Here is a 13,052-nt window from a genome sequence, read left to right as displayed (position 1 = left end):
TTTATGGCCATGGATAGGATCCCCTGAGCCTCCTCTGCTCCAGACTCTCTTCCTCTCATAAGGAAGATGCTTCTACAGCGTCTTTGTGGCCTTCCATTGGACTTTCCAATCTGTCCCTGTCTCTTCTTATACCATGGAGCCCAGAACTGGCTCATGGTTGACCTCTTGAGGTCCAGTTGCTCAGCAGAGGCAAACTCCAGACCCAAAAGACTGGAGCAGCAAATCCGACTATTGAAAACTCTGAGCAACTCAACACCGAGACCTCAGCGCAATGTTTGGGAGCTGAATTGGACTGCAGTGTATATTACTCAACACAGTGTATATTATCAATGGGCTCATTACACTCCATCCATTCCTTGAAGCCTCCATCTACCCTTTGAAGCGACCGCATACAGATGTAAGGGATGTAAGTGGAAAGCTGATACAAGTTGTCAAGATGTGGAGGTTCCATTGAGCATCGTAACCCTTCTTTAAGCAAACAAAAGAACCCGATCCCCACCAAACCACTGTGTGGCCCAAGCCAAAGGGGTCATGGGATAAAATTGCTATTACTGCACCCTGTGTTAAAGAGGAAAATAGGGCAGGAAGGAGGTTGTGGCTGTGGCTCTTGGATGTATTGCTCCAGGGTTTTCAAGCCATCCAGAACCTGAGTAAAACGACTTAGAGCACAGAGTCCCAAAACAGCTTCCTGTTGCCATGACAGCACGTGCTTAATGGCAGACAACCCACAATTAGCAAATGTACGTTATTTAACTTCAAGAATACCTGTTCCCATACATAAACCCTTCCTGCTGTCATGGAAAAAAATTAAAAATTAAAATAGTGCTCATTCTTCCATTTTTACTCTTAAAATTGTGTTCCTGTTCTTTGGTGTAGATATCAGAAGTGCAAGGGACAGCAAGAGCTAGAAGTGAGGTTACAACACCTCACGTCCTGTAGATTCCATATGATGACAGCACATTGGGGTCTCATGCCCACTTTTTGTTCCCCTGCCCCATAATTCCCCCATATTTGCTCCTACAAAAATAACTGTTTTTTAAAGTGTATTTGCAGCCCAAGATACCTAATTAACCTCATGTTAATGGTGGGTGAAAGTGCCATAGATGTTAGTTCTGGATAAGGGAAGTGAAGACAATTCAGAAGCTTGGCTTCGGGTGTGGGATCAGATCCCAGACCTCAAGAAAAACTCTTTTCCTGAGACATCTCCACTACACAGTGCTTTTCTCGCTCTTCAAGTCCATATAGGGAAGTGCTATGGGCAGAGCTGTGATTTTCCAGTGCCCTTTGAAAACATGAAGGATTCATGTTTCCATTAAGAGATGCTGGTCCTCGGTGTTGGAAGAAGGAAAGGATGTTGGACAGGACTCTGAGGTAGAGCAGAGCTGCAGAGTACCATACAGAGAGGGAGGTGGGTTAAGGGAAAGTTGGGAATAATGAATTTGAATGTAAAGAATTCAGTGTGCGGCTCTGCAGGAAGTACAAACCATTGCTGGATGAAACCTGGTATTGGATTCACAAACCCAGAGAGGCTCATAAAGCTCAATACCAGACACTGTAAGAGGTAAGAAGAGGCAGAGGTGTGAGTTCAGTGCATTAGCTTTAGCTGCTTTCAGTTCCAACGAGTCCAAGCTCGCATTTCCAATACTGTGCTGCTACCAACACAAGGCAGTGTCACTTGTACAGTGCCATCTTCTTGCTCTGGTACATGTACATGTAGGCATCACAGAAGAGGCGTTTGGCCACTCCATCCATGTCTCGGGGCTGCTCCAGGGCCAGCATGGCCAATGGCAAGTCCAGGTATTTGGCGACTTCGGGGCACAGTGTTACAGTGGGGATGTTGAAGCCATTCTCACCACCTAATACAGAAGGAAGGAGAAAAGTCCACGTACAAAGCATGTTCCAAGACATGAGTACCTAATTAGCTGAAAGATATGGAGGTCAACACCACCATTGGGCAAGACAGGAGATCGGTCCTATTGTCCCTGAAGCCCATATAAGAAGTCCCAGGTCTGAACAGAGCCAGAGGACAAGACCACTGGGAGCAACTCTTATATCTGTTATATCTTATATCATATATTATATATCATATATCTGTTATATCATATATTATATATCATATATCTGTTATATCTTATATCATATATCTGTTATATCTTATATGTGATTCACAGTTAGAAGAGACCTCCAAGATCATCAAGTCCAACAGCTGACCCATTCCCATCATGCCCATTCAACAAATTATTAAGGTTGGAAAAGACCTCCAAGATCATCAAGTCCAACCCCACCCCACCACCATCCACCCATTTAACCATGACCTCACCGTGCCTGTCAGCCATACTGTCAAAGAACATCCAGTGCTCATTCTCAGGGCCATATTTCACGAAGGAAACGTAGTGGCTGGTCTCAATGCAAAGCACTGCAAAGAGCTCCATCTTCTCACGTGGAACCTGCTGGTTGCCCCGGGAGTTCTGGCGATTAAATTCTTGTGGGACACGCAGCCTGGTTGGCTTGTGTGTTTTGCGTCGGTAGTGGGAGTGAACCTAAGGAAAGGCAATGGGGTGGCACTGCTGAGAGGGCAGAACTGAAGCTGGCCTGCTGAAAAGAGGAGCGTGCAGAAGTCAGACCTTCAGTTTGCTCTGCACTCAACTGCCTTGCATGCAGCTGAGCCCTCCCCAAGGAAGAGCAATGCAGCAAGAAGCTTAGAGGGTCCAGCACTTGGTCTGTGCAGGTTTGGGTGTTCATTCTGCTGGCAGATCTCATGAGCACCCAAAGGAACTCAATACCTGTTTGGAGCAGGTGCTGCAGAACTGCTTCAGACCCTTGGGTGAGAATGTTTTGTCTTTGAAACACTTTGAACACTCCCAGGTGGCAACGTCACTGCACACACAGCACTCTCTGGGACCTGCAGAAGCAAAAATGGTGATGTCTTCTCTTGGTCTTACCTGGAATATCATTTGTCTTATCAAAACTAAGCATTCAGGTTAGAGGAATCCCACCTTAGCTCATGCCCACAACTCAAAGGACTATCCCTTTGACACCTAGTTGCTCCCAGTCTCAGCTGTCAGTTTCACCATTGCCCAACAACTTACTGTCCAGCAGCAGATCGGTGATATCCAGCTCTAACGAAGGGATGATCTTGCTGAACATTTTATATTCCTTACCAAATCGTGGCATTTGGATAATGAAGCAAGATGGGATCTGAGAAAACAAACAGGTCACTATTCCAGCAAATTCCAGAGACTTTTCTCTCCACATTGCTGCTGTGAATCACATCCCTTATCAGGTCACAAAATATCCCAAAAATATTCCCAAAATAGGAATATTTAGGTTGTGGCCAAGTATCCTCCTGCTTTGCATCATAAGATGAACCAAACCCACTGCAGATTTGCTGGAAGACTAAAATGTAGATGGAATGAAGCTGGGCTCACCTCCACTAGCTTCAGATCTGAAGACAGGAAGGAGTGTTCCACCAACTGCTGCACATCAGGAACCACTAGGTCCTCCTGTTTGTCCATAAATATTTGGTAGCAGTAGCAGTCCTGCTCTTTCTGGGCTCCTGACCTGCAAGGAGTGGTCATGGGGAATTGCATTATCCATCACAGCATGGCATCGTGCTCCCAATGGATGTAACTCAGTTTCCCCTCTTCCATATTAAAGATATTTCAATATTTTTTTAATGAACCACAATCAGAAAACTTCTTCTTTAGACCTATTTAGAAAGGATTTCCTTCAGATGACCCTCTGCAGGGGGGCAGCAATACAGAGTCTCCTTTGTGCTCCACCTTTCCGAGCACTCCACAACCTCAGGGTTGACTGATGTCTCCACAAAAGAGCACAGAAACCCAACAATTCCCTTCTGTGCTCCCAAACAGCATCGTTATTTTTGGCTTCCTTCAGCCTCTCATCCTCTTTGTAGAGTCCTGAAAAAACTGGGACTGCATCCACAGAGTCCCTGTTTGAGAGACGTAGGATCTGAGCCAGATTGAGAGCCTGGATGCATCCCAAAAGCATCCAAAAGCATTGAGGATGAACTCTATGTTTCTCAAAGCTCTCCCTAAGGATGACATGACTTTTTTTTCCATCATTTTTCCAAAGGAAAAGCCTCCAGGCAGAGCTTAGAACTTGTTTTGAATGGACCACCCGGGGCAAATCGACAACAAGTGATCACAGGTAAATAACTAATGTGCCAAATAAACTGAGCTAAACTAGAACTGTAGAATCATTAAGGTTGGAAAAGACCACTTAGATCACTTAGTTCAACCATCCACCTACCACCACTATTGCCTACTAAACCATGTCCCTAAGTATTACATCTACATGTAGTATTGGAAATGAAAAAGAAATGGTGTGGGAATGGGAACTTACTGCAGTCTCAAGAGTGGCTCTATTCCTAGGACTTGATGCATTATGAGGTTCAGGAACTCCTCCGGATCTGGAAGGGTAGAGAGAAGCAGAAGTCACACTCACAGGAGGAACTTGCCACACCACCAGACAGATGTGAGCTAAATGCCCAACACTGTTGTAAAACACCCTTGTTGCACATGGAGAGAAATGTGATGACTGCAATCAGAGAGGCTGACTTCAGGTACAAGCATTTCCCACCTTATTTTAACCAAACTAGAGCCTTTGGGGAACCCCAAATAACTTATCAGGACTCAATGAGAAGTTGACCAAGGCAACTCTAGCAGGTTCAGAAGTTGACCAAGGCAAAATGGACTCTAACAGGATCACTGGGGATACACTTTTCAGGGCTAGTTCAAAGACTAAAGGTGAAGGGAATGCTCCTTCACACAGTTCATCCTCTCCCCTCCTGGCAGCAGCTCGATGGTGGCAGAGATTCAGCAATTCCTTTCCTTCCATCAGACTTCAGGACATATGTCAGTTAAAAAGTGCATTGATATTTTCAGCTTTTAAGAATTCCTGCATGCACATTTTTACATAAATGAGCAGCACAGCAGGCAAATCAACGTACGTGCATGGGAGAAGCACACAATTAAGCTGTCAGCACACACAAGAGCAGCTTGGAGAAGTCTCCAGAGAGCACATTACCTTTCTCTGCATTGGTAAAGCTTGAGCATTGGCCCTTCTCAGTTAGCTGCTCCCTCAGGTGCATCACACTCCTAGCCATTACGAAGCCATTCCTGCAAACAAGAAACAGCTACAGATGATCTCTGCAGTGTATTTAGTGAAGTATTGCAACAGGATGCCAAGGAGGTGGTGGAGTCACCATCCCTGGAGGTGTTTGAGAACTATGGAGACATGGCTCTTGGGGATGTGGTTTAATGGGCATAGCAGGGATGGGTTGATGGTATGACATGATGGTCTTAGAGGTGTTCCCCAGCCTTACTGATTGAGTGATTCTATGATTCAAACACCTCACGCTATCCCAGGGTTGTATTTTCTGCAGGCAGTGCCAGGGCACTGACCCCAGAGAAGATACTAATGTCTTATTCTTAGGTAGAAGCAGCTCTCCATGCCTTTCTCACACCTAGCAAGGAAGGATGAGGAAAAAATGCTATTTTTAATACAAAATCTAGATAATTTAGCTGCTATGTTATGGTCTACCCATATTCAGCCTTTAAGAAAATGGCTGATTAAGGACATAGTTTAATAGACAATGGGTTGATGGCTGGACTTGACGATGCTGGAGGTCTTCTCCAACTTTAATGATTCTGTGAGTGGAAATGGTGGGGATGAGTTGATGGTTGGACTTGATGACATGAACAGGTTTTTCCAACCTTAGTGATTCGATGGGTGGTCAAGGTGGTGATGGGTTGGCAGTTGGACTGGATGATCTTTAAGGTCTCTTCCAACCTCAGTGATCAATGATTCTGTGATTTTGAGCAGGGAAACCTCAACACGTGCCATAGGAGCCTTACAGTCAGGAGAAGAAAACAACTGGAAGAGGAGCAAGAGAGGAAGACTTGGATGGCAGGAGACACCCTACAGGTAACCCTTTCCCAGGCACCTTCTGGAAGTGGAGGGCAGAAGTTATCAAAACAGATGTATGACTTCCATCATTCCCACATACTCCACTCACTTTCGGAGCGGGTTCACGATCTCATCCCGCAGAATGTTCTGGACATTCCTATTACACAATGGGAAGGGTGTGAAGAGCATGGAGTCCAGCACGGATGTACAGGAGAAGAGGCTGTGAAGAGAGAGCATTGTTTAAGTCTGAGGGGTTTTCAGCAGTGGTTTTAAGCAAACTGTTGTGCTTAGTGGCAATCAGTGGCTCTCATTTTCAACAATCCATGCACGCAACGACAGAAGTGTGAGTGATAGCACATCTCCACAGTGAGAGTGAGATAAACCACAGCTGGCTTAAGGGATGCTTGGAGTAAGCAAGGAAACAGTTAAGAGAGAATGAAATCTCGTACTTTGCAGCCAAAACTGCTCATGAGGGCACCACTGAGTCTTTTCCTCTCCAAACAGTTCTGCACAGTGAAGCTGGGATCTCCTGGGTGCTTTCTTTGCAATGTTTCCAGCCACTGTTTCCAGTGGCAGAGTCAGCCATGGTCCAGTCCAGAGAACTATGATATCTCACCACCCTGCACGACAGACACACAGAGTGGTGCTCACAGGGGTACTTGAGTGTCTGAGAACCTCATGGATTACAGGAAGGAGACTGAAAGGCTGCAAGCATTGAGGTTGCACCTCCACACAGTTACATTCTGCTCTACACCAGGTAAATTTCCAACCACCTTGTAAGTCTGCACTGCAGGGCGCTGCCCAATTAAGAAGTAATCATTTAACAATATGGCACTGCACAAGTAAGTGCTTACCTAAAGAGTGCTGCATCCATATAGCAGGAATTGCAGTGGCCCTGGATCCCCTTCATCCGTCCTCGTAGGATGTGCACTGCTTCCTCATTCCTTAGAGGAGGAAAACTGAGCGGAGCACGGGGAACATCTTCCTTCTCTCCTGCAAGGGAAGCAACAAAAGCAGTTCCTTTTAGCTTCCCACCTCATCTGGGCACACTCTGTCCTTCCCTAGTGCCTCAGAGCTCTGCTCTGCTCCTGCTGGGACTGAACCATGCTGGTATGGAGGTTTGTCCCTTTATTAATTAATCTACTAGAAAAGGAGACAAAACCCAACTTTCCTCACCAGAGCTATGCCCTATTAATCCTCAGTTACCCTTACAGGACCCTTCCAAAAAGGGATACTCTATGATTCAATGATTCTGCTGCCTCCACCATCAATGTGCCAAGTACAACAAAGAGAAAAAGAGCTACAAACAAGCTGGTGTTGGGTCCCAGGCGAGCTTGGGAACTCTTTGAGGAACTTCCCCATGTCACTGAGAGATGTGGTTTAGGGAGCATGGTGATGATAGGTGGATAGTTGGACTTGATGATCTTAGTGGCCTTCTCCATTCCTAACAATTCCATGGTTCTATGAGTGGGTTGATGATTGGACCTGATGATCTTAGTGGCCTTCTTCGGTCTGAATGACTCTATGAATCTATGAAAGACCTTCAATGTAAGCTATGAACGCCCAGCTTCAGGGAGCATGTAGAAGCTCAGACGTGTTACAGCTTAGATTCATCTCTCTGCCCTTGCCATGGATAAGAAGGATTTATGTCCTCAGCCCTACATCCTTTTACCAGCTTCATCCTCCAAGGTAACTTTCCGAATATGGTCTTTTTTGGTTCCTTCAGCATTCTTCCCTTGTAATCCGAACCCAACTCTTTCAGCAGGCCCTTAAGATACTCTTCATTGCCCCTACTCACAGTTTTTGGGCAGTCTCTATGAGAATATTCTTTTTTCTTTTACAGTCATCTCATTTATGTGTTCTAAATGGCTAACTCGTTGTCTTTTCTGCTCTTGGAGGCAGTTCTTTCTATTCAAATGAAAATAATGACCTATTCTTCCCTTTGCTGTCCTGTCTTACCACATCAAGGTTTACATTAAAATGGATTTCATACTCATCCTTTCCAAGCTCCTCCTAATTTCTCCAGGTACAACACCTTGATTACCTGACATCACGGCCATAGTTACCAACTGTAACTCTGCAGAGCCACAACATCCATAAGATACGGTAGAGTATCTATTTGTTGCATTCAGTTCTCAGTAATTAAAGAATATCCCATGTTGGAAGGGACCCGTAAGGACCACCAAATGTAATACGAGACCTTTTCTTCTGCCTTGAAAGCCACAAGCAGAAAAGCCCCAGCCTGCTTGCAGCATTCACAGTACTATGCAAGAACTGTTGCTCTGAGCTTTGCTGTTGCCTCTTGCCATTTTCTGCTGGCTTCTCCAACACACCCATGCCACAAAGGCCTCAATTTCAGAGCCACTAGCAACACCTTACCCTAGATTCAGCACCCACACAGCTGTAGTCTACATTATCCTTGTGTTCAATTACTTACCATCTCTCACACTTGCAGGATATTCCCTACATAGACCACCTCACTATCCTGAAAATGGACATCTCTCGGAACACTCAAAGACAACAATGAGCATGAAACCACCAATTAAAGACATTGCACACAAAGAGTCTCCACGTCCCAGCATGGCAATGTCTCCCCTCAACCCAGAGAACTTACTATAGTCTATGAGGTTTGGGTTGCGCGAGCACTGGAAGCGAACATCAGGCTGGCAGGACTGCAGCTTCACAAAGATGCCACGCTTGGGAGCACAGTGGAAATAGTATTTACCCAGCCATTCGCCATCAGTGACCCCTTTATCTTCATCCTAAGGATAAAAAGCATTTGAGGAATGACACGAGAGCAGGTTTCCCATGAATCAAATGCAATCCACCACATGGCTATTTAATATATATAAGAGCTACGTGCAAGCTTGGTGCTGTTTTTGATGTTTTAATTTACTCTGGTTATGTTTTAAACTCATTGACTCCGCTTGCAGGATTCACAACTATTCTGTTCTTACCAGTTCAACTCCTGCCATTCTGTGCTTGGTATGGGGTAAGTACCCCAACCAGCGGATGATTCCCGACACTTGGTTTCCTTTGTCCAAGGTGATCTGGACCATGGAGTTCACCTCCAGGGATGGGTTCACGCCTTCACACTCATCTCCACTCTCACCTATCTGTTGTTTCATTTGTGAGTGTTCCACATCCATGTCAGACTCAAATGGTGGATACAAACCTAATGGGTAGGAGAGGCAGAAAGTCACCTAATAACAGACACCTCTACATGTCACCATCATCTCCCTAATGCCAGATATGCTCTGCAATTATAGATCATATATACAGGGTGTTGTCTTCAGGTTATTTTTATGCCTCTAGTGAGGTGAATCAACTCAACAAAGAGTCTAATGACAGCTGTCCCCAGTCTGGCCATAGGATATCTGCACAGCATCTCTTTATGGCAACAAAGAGCCCAGCAATTTGTTGCCTTGTCCAATGACTCACAGCATCTCTGCTGGCATCTGGGCCCTCTTGAGTTAGTCTGGCATTAGGATGAGGATATGCTCCAACCTCTACAGCTAAATTAAAGACTCTTTAGTCAGTGGCGCTCTCCATCCTAGGAAATATTTCTGTGCTGTGATCAGGTTCTTCATCCTGACAAATGGGAGAACTCAGCTCTATTTGCCTAATGCAAAGCACGCTGTTCAGAACTTGAAACATGGACCTTTTCAGCTCTCTGGTTTAATCAGCTGGAATTAGGCTGAAGCTTTTGTTAGACCTGAAGAGATAAATGCTAAATCCACAAGAACGTGCTCAGGACAGACACGGCTGTTAATAACCTACTTTGGGAATGCAAGTCTTCCTTCACAACAGAGTCCATAGGGATCTCTCTGAAAATGTCAGTTGTTCCTTCTTCTTCCTGAAGGGAAAGAAGAATACATCAGCTAAACAGTCAACCAGATACAAGGCATTCCTGGAATACGAACCAATTTTTCCAAACAGGCCCAAAGAATCTGCATGAAACCTTATACCTCTTTTGGATGATGCTTTCACTCCTCTTTAAAGCCTTAGTATCATATAAATAAGCAATCAAATGAAAAAGAAACCAAGAAGAAAAGAGAGTGAGGCTGCTCTTACCGGGCAAACTTTAACGAACCATTGGGTTCCCTCCCTGTAAACTGCCATTGCAATTCCTTTTCTGCGGACATTATCCACGTAGAAGCTCACGGCATCTCCCACTTTCACAGGAACCACTTCCTCTGTATCCACCTTTGGCTTCTGCTTCCCATGGTCATTATCCAGCTTGGGAATGAACTGGATTTTGCTGAAGGGCAGGAAGATCCCACAATTCGGCCTACACTTGAAATATTCAATGCCATGATAGGATCCGTCGTTGTGCCCTCTGTTTTCACCCTCACCCTGAAAACATGGCAGAAAGTTGTTACATTGACAAGCATAAGGGGGAAACAAGTAACTTGCTTTGTTGTCAGGTCTTCAAGAAACACAGCAGGGAGGAATATAATTAGTGGGCATGGTGGGGAACGGGTCAACAGTTGGGACTTAGTGACCTCAGTGGTCTTTTCCAACCTTAATGATTCTATGAGTGGTGGTGATGGCCTGATGGTTGTTGGAATTGATCTTATGGTCTTTTCTAACCTCAGTGATTCTGAGTGGGCATGGTGGGGGTGGGTTGATGGTTGAACTTAATGGTCTTAGGGGACTTTTTCAACCCTAATGATTCTATGATTATCCAGTTACCTGCAGCTCCACTCCAAAGAAGAATGGGGACAATGCAGTCAAAGTACTTTTCTGAACGCTCCCAATGTAGCGGATGACAGCGGGGAAATGTTGCTGGTTGACCTCCACCATCACTCTCTGGCCTGGCACGGCTTGCAGAGCTGCCTCAAGGCTCAGCCTCTCCAGGAAGCAGTTCAAGCGCTCACTGTGGCTGCTGATGCCCAGAAGGAAGGCAGCCATTTCCTCAGACACAGGCTGCAGGATTCCCACATTGATGGTGACAGTGGAGCTGTCATCCAGCATGACGACTCTCAAGAAACGAGTTGGGGGCATGTTGGTAAAGTTGCTCAGGTAGCTCCTCTCTGTGCAGAAGCACATGTTCCCAGCTTGGAAGTACTTGCTGCCATAGGCACAGTCTTCTGTCAGGATGTAATAGCAGTTCCCATCCCCTACTGAAGGCAAGAGGCTCATCGTCATTCCCCTGGGTGGCGAGAAATGAGAGAGGGGTGACAAACACAAGTTATCCCAGAATATTTCAGGTTGGAAGAGGTTTTTTGGAAGTCACGGCCCCATTTAGTTGGGTTTTGAGTATCTCCACAAATGGAGATCCCAAAGCCTGCCTTCTGCTTGGTTCCTATGTCAGCCTAACCAAAATGGAAAGTCTGGCTCTGTTCCTCTGCAATATACTTCCATTGAGAAGCTGCAAAGAGCAGCACCTTGCACATCTTGTTCTGTACGATACTGCACAACTGGTTCTGTCTCATTAAGCTTTGCCTCCTGCTTTCTTTGCTTGCATGATGAGCAGGGTGAAGCCTCAAGTATGTGTATAATTCCCCAAAAGAGAGTTTGTGAATGTTAAAGCAGATAAATACTCAAAACACACCGCAGCTACCTCATTACAATGTTAAAGCACAACGACCTCTACTTTAAAAACACCCATCCTTATAAAAACAATGAAATATTTGGAATAAAAAAGTATAGTTCTGCAAGTTTTTAAACAGTCAGATTTGATGCTTATCAGGCATTTTATCCCTCTCCATTCCCTCCTTGCTACCATTCAAAGACAGGACATGGATTTTTTGTTAGAACACAAAGAAGAGGTGAGCACAGAGACCCTGCAAGTGGACAGGCCAACCCAAACTACAGGTTAAATATAAGAAATGAGCTCCTTTCCATGAACTGGTGGCATAAAGAAGATGATAACTCGTGTACTTTTTCTTATCTCTATATACATTCATGTTTGTAGCAGCTGTACATTATTCAAGCAGAATATCCCGAGTGACCCACGATGATCCAACTCCTGACTTCACGTTGTTTCAACTCCGCGTTGTTTTGTGTAGCAAAATCCCCCATTTTATCTTCTTTTATGCAGGACAATAAACCTCACTGTGCACTAAGAAAACTGGACAAAAGCATTTCCCCAACCAATTTAAGCTCAACATATTTACAATTCACTCCCAGGGTAACCAGAAATAAAGGCGGATTCAGACCATTTGGTCTGAAACACGGTTTCCTATGTCCCTAAGAATGAAGAAAACGCTGGGTAATTAAAACTATATGGATTTTAAAGAGATAAATGGTGGTTATTTCACTCCATGCCCAACCAGCATAGGAAGCAGAAGGGAAATAAGGGGTGAGGGTGGGGGTCTCAACAAGCAAATCCAGCATATCCATGGGGAAAAGCCATCCTTGGAGGTGGGGTGGGGGGTGATTTTGCTGAGGGTGGGGGGGGTTAAAAGGGGGCTCCATTGACCCAAGGGTGGTAGGGTCCCATTGACCCAAGGGTTGTGGGGTCCCACTTGGGGTCTGTCCTATAGCAGTTGGGTATTAAGTGCTGTGATGGAAGGAGGGGGATGAGGACACGGTAATAACAACGGGAAAGGTGTAAAGATGGCAGTAATGGGATATAATTAATTGTGGGGCCTATGGGGATGGGGGAGACATGGAAGCAATGGAGGTGACAGGGGAACTGAGAGAGAGGGGAGGGGGTTCCGAGTGGAAGGAAGAAGGAATGGGGGTAAATAACACTAAGGGGGGGTATTTGGGAGTGAAGGAGAGACCCCATTGAGGAGGGGTCCCCTCAGGCCCGGCGTCCCATCCATCACCCCGCTCTCACCACAGCCGCCCTTCCCTTCCGCATCGGTACCATCGAGAGCAGGGGGGAGGGGAAGAGGGTAGAGCGGCACTTCCGTTTCTCTCCCACCCCTCCCATCCGCCTTCCTCCGGTCCTCCAGCCAATAGAAAGCGGCGCTGGGGGTTAAGGTGTCCAATGAGGTGGAGAGGGAGGTGTTAGTCCCGCCCCCTTGTGTGTAATGGCGGTGTGGGTGAGGCCTATTCCTGTTGCCATGGTTACCTTATCCCCATAGTTCCCTTATCCCCATGGTTACCTTACCCCCCTGGTTCCCTTAACCCCACAGCCGTGTTCCTTATATCCCCACTGCCCTCTG

General features: G+C 45.8%; 1 protein-coding gene across 1 annotated transcript; it reads right to left on the bottom strand.

Annotated features, from left to right (window-relative positions):
• Positions 1–820: 820 nt before the first annotated feature.
• Positions 821–12,814, bottom strand: LOC107310621 (ubiquitin carboxyl-terminal hydrolase CYLD-like). The gene is made up of 15 exons (XM_015856427.2): positions 12,722–12,814; positions 10,627–11,086; positions 10,006–10,287; positions 9,712–9,787; positions 8,889–9,106; positions 8,546–8,693; positions 6,786–6,924; positions 6,041–6,151; positions 5,050–5,141; positions 4,366–4,432; positions 3,429–3,561; positions 3,090–3,198; positions 2,784–2,902; positions 2,321–2,540; positions 821–1,856 (listed from the first exon to the last, which is right to left on the bottom strand). Exons 2-15 carry the CDS (start codon positions 11,080–11,082, stop codon positions 1,672–1,674), a joined length of 2,355 nt encoding a protein of 784 aa, XP_015711913.1. The 5' UTR covers positions 11,083–11,086; positions 12,722–12,814; the 3' UTR covers positions 821–1,671.
• Between the last annotated feature and the right edge of the window lie 238 nt (positions 12,815–13,052).

Source organism: Coturnix japonica, chromosome 2 (assembly GCF_001577835.2).
Source record: "Coturnix japonica isolate 7356 chromosome 2, Coturnix japonica 2.1, whole genome shotgun sequence".
NCBI lineage: Eukaryota > Metazoa > Chordata > Aves > Galliformes > Phasianidae > Coturnix > Coturnix japonica.
The sequence above is the reverse complement of the archived record's forward strand: the minus strand, read 5'-3'. Positions and strand labels throughout refer to the sequence as shown.